The sequence below is a fragment of the Chaetodon trifascialis genome, chromosome 21, assembly GCF_039877785.1.
Source record: "Chaetodon trifascialis isolate fChaTrf1 chromosome 21, fChaTrf1.hap1, whole genome shotgun sequence".
Taxonomy (NCBI): Eukaryota; Metazoa; Chordata; class Actinopteri; order Chaetodontiformes; family Chaetodontidae; genus Chaetodon; species Chaetodon trifascialis.
The window spans coordinates 8,440,777-8,444,820 of NC_092076.1; the positions used below are offsets into that span (position 1 = coordinate 8,440,777).

The 4,044-nt window shown below is 40.9% G+C and overlaps 1 protein-coding gene across 2 annotated transcripts in view; it reads right to left on the reverse strand.

Annotated features, from left to right (window-relative positions):
* Positions 1 to 2,367, reverse strand: part of LOC139349311 (adenosine kinase-like) — a 101,256-nt gene extending 98,889 nt beyond the window's left edge. Inside the window, exon 1 of one of the 2 annotated variants that reach the window (XM_070989961.1) lies at positions 1,905 to 2,367. In XM_070989961.1, coding sequence (XP_070846062.1) covers positions 1,905 to 1,954 — 50 coding nt within the window. In that variant the 5' untranslated portion in view covers positions 1,955 to 2,367. Of the gene's footprint in view, positions 1 to 350; positions 1,749 to 1,904 lie in introns of those variants that run through there. The other variant, XM_070989963.1, reaches the window with a different exon arrangement.
* Positions 2,368 to 4,044: the final 1,677 nt, after the last annotated feature.

The window sequence follows — 4,044 nt, forward strand, 5'->3', positions numbered from 1 at the left end:
CTAGAATTTTTCTGCAACAAGATACCATGGTGGTCAAAGTCTACTCCTGACAACAGAGTTTTCACAACAGGTGACCCAACTTTCAAAAACATAAGACAGAAAAAGTGCTGAAAGTCTGGTTAAGATCAGAGAGAAACAGCTGTTTTCTTGGGAAGAAGTTTGGCTTGTACATGATCTGTAGTACAACGGATGCATGAACATCCACACTCATTGAAGGAGTCCTAACTTAATACATCACCCTAAAGGTCTGAGAGACTCTTACTTGCTGAGCACATTTTTAAAGAAGATAATCATAACAGAAGAGTTGTTCCTTGTGGAAACACTGGAGGATGTCAGCATTTGGCTCTTACCTCGCTGTTGGCATTACGTCAGAAATCTCAGCAGCTTAACCTGATGATTAAATGGTCAACAGCTTCCTCTTCACTGTCCAAGCAATGTGCTTTTTGACTACAGGAACGGCTGTTGCACTTTGGGCAACACTGACTGGTTGGTGGAGGAAATGGGTGGGGCCTAGGTATCTTATAGGCATATGATTGGCTGCACATGTTCCAGTTATTGCAATGCTTCCCACGCTGCGTTTAATGCCATTGGGAAAGAAGTGGGACTCTTTGGTAAACATCAAAAGATGCCAATGATGACATTTAAAGGACTAATCTGTCATTTTGTAACCATACACAATACATGTTTATTTGCATATAATCCAACTGTTTGAGTTATATATAGGAAAGCATAGGATTAGCATTTTGTATATTTGGTCAACTGATCACAACAGAAATTATTGTCCAGTTTTGTAGCTGCATTTTAAGATGATGTACATTGATGCGACATGACATTCTCAATAGCATAAACAGCCATGATGATGAGCCAGCATGCACAATACCTGGACCCTGAAACTGAAGCATTAAGTTGCTTGCTGTCTCTCTGTTATGAGTCAGACTGGAATGACTGTGCTGTGTTTAAAGTATACAATACAAATCATGTGGGAATTAACCCTGCAAAGAGCAATTCACAACTTACTGCTCCAGTTTTATTGGGCTTACACATTAACTGGGAATTGTGAAACTGTGGCCAAGTTTTCCACAAGTCAAGTGAACGCCGCACAATTCACTTAGCATTATGCAAAATGTCAATAAGACTCCAGCTGCCTGCCAGCGCTCTGCGTATTATGCTAACATGTGCTTCATTTCGAATTATAAGATACATGAAACAGACAGATATTGACAAACAAATATAATAGACAGACAAATATAGGTATTTTTCACGTCAAGGTTATTATTTGGATAAGTTGCATTATCCCTATGATGTGCTTGTTTGTCATATTTCATAGTGACTACTGTACGTTTATTAGCTAAACCCTGCTGCGTTCACGAAAAAACAGCATTTTCCTAACTTGATAAATTAAAAGAATATTTCATGAACATAAAATCCTTGTACCCGCTGATGAATTACCGTCTGTGGCAGTATCGCTGATGTTTAAGTTAACTTCTTAGCTAACATTAAAGTTGCTCTCATGCCTGTCAAATCCTTTCATCGCTATCATAAACAACGCTGTTTTCACACCAACGTGACTATTAACAGCTACATCTTAGTAACAAAAGCACAATAAAAGGTGAAAAAATAGCCATAGTTCTTGTCCCCCAGTTAAATGATGCACCCACCCCCTCCAGCTAGCGGTGGTTAGCATCGTTATGACCGAACAATCCGTCTCTAAATGCTAACAGCTGCTTTATCCGAATGCTTGTGTTGATGTTACGTTCAAAGGTTCAAGCTGCTTAGCGCCTTATCGCCTCCCGCTGACAGTTAGCCACAACACCCGAAACGTTAGAGTCAATTCACAGCTAGCTACAGCGGCTAACTACACAGCACGACATGCATCCGTTGCACAAATATCGTCGGCTCACTACCTCAACGCCGCTTTCTTCCCTGTCGACATGTTTGGTCCTTCGTCAGACATTTAATCGGCAACGGCTGCGTTGACGCTGCGGAGCCTGGGAAGCCACTCCTCAGTGCTGGGGAAGAGTAGTGCGAGGCTGCGGCTTCCTTCCCCACAAGATGATGGTGAAGAAGCGGGTCTACAGCATGCGACCTGGAGCGACAGTTAATGGTTGTGTTCAGGGCTTGTGCTCGGTAATAGCTGGTTATTTTCCCCCGACCGAACCAATGCATTTGAATCACATTAAAAGGAGAAAGAGATATAGTTATCTCGCGTTATCGCGGTGCTAGTTCGACTCCACAGACAGCCCATCTCAAACTGGAGCACGGTCCATTTAACGTGTTAGGCTGCTGAGTTCAACACTGTAGTATATTACCAGAGTGCTTTATATTATTTCTAGAGTATTGCTGCATTAATGCAATACTTCCTAAAATGGAGTTAAACAACACACCTCAGCTCAGTTTATGCACCAACAGGCTGGGGTACCAAACGGACCCCAGACCCTTTAGGTCCCACAGAGGCCCCACATTTATTGCATGTAGATTGGTGTAGAGTAATTTAACTGATTGCAAATTAGTTTGGTATTATGCACCAAAACCATATCATCTCCTTCATTAGGACTCCTCACGTCTGCCTGTCTGGGCCCCCTGTCCAAATTTCTCTGAATAAATTTATGTGTAACCAAATAACCAAAAACAAGGGGCAATAGAGGCAGCTTGACCTCCACTTGACACCAGGAAATGTTATTATGCAAATTCAGGTAATTTGCACAAGTTAAAATTAAATCATGAGAACTGTCCCAGTGGACCTGTGGATGAGATGCACTGCATTGCTTCTGTTTCAGTCCTTGTCAGGCATTTTCTTCTTGTTTGATGTTGCTTGTCTCAAGCGACCGCATGCTGTCAGTGTCCACTATCCAGTTTAAGATAAAATACATAGAATTTAAAGTACATAAAATAATTATTTCAGAAAAGAGTATCTCAGAGTGTTGGCAAATAAAACTAAAAGTATTGGCATGGCTGGAAATAATCATTTCCACATCAAAGATGGAAACTCAGGCTCACCTTCACTCATACTGTCTCCAAAGACACTGCACCAAACTCCTTTTAAAAATCCCACAATTTTGGTGATTGGTTAAGAATTACAACACAAGTCTTGATTTTTATGATTAATTTACAGTGTTGCAACGTTTAAGTCAAGGCTGGATTACTGATTGGACAAAGCAGGCACCTTAAAGTCATCTGTGGAAATTTTGTAACTGAAAACTGAAACAAAGGCCCTTTAGGCAAGTCCTGTATTCAGTCCAAGATGTAGGTTTAACAACATTCTTTAGTTTGTTGACACTGCGCTTATGTGATGCATATCCTTAAATGACTTGCTGTGTAACTCATTACATTCTGACAATCCCATACCAAACCTAGAGGTAGTTAAAATTCCAGTAGAGAATTGGTTTATGGGCCTCTGGGCAAAATATAATTGTCATGTGTACTCTGATGTGGGAACTGCACTGTATGCGTATGGCCTCTTTGACAGTGACAAATGCACAGAACAAGGGGTCAGTAGGGAGCACAACAGCTTATATCTGCCAGGGCTTCTGGTGGGTTGATTCAGCCAGTTAATGCAAATTCAGGATAATGAGTGTGGAATGAGGGTCAACTGGTCTGTGTGCAGAAGAAGTCTAATGGGCAAAGTTCACAGCAAGCAGAGTCTTAATACGATGCACGGTTAAGTTTGAGACATCTGAACAATACCTGCAGGATGATCCAGGTGGTGCTGTAGAGGTCAGCAAGTCAGACATGCAGCCTAACTATTCAGTATTTTTACTACATAGTCTGCATGACATATGCAATTGCTTGTTTATGTTAACTACTTACAAGATGTTCACAAGCAGTTTTCATGTTCAGCAGGTTTTTGCATACGGATATTCTCACTCATGACAAGGAGGCCTTGACATTCACACAACTGCTGAACACAGGAACAAACAGCTTTCCCAATATAGAATGAGAAATAATGCTTCTGGAACAATAAAGTTTTACCTTCAACTTTTTTACAACGAGGGCACATATTGTATTTGAGAAAAACAGAAATTATAGAGCAAACACACCTAAAAG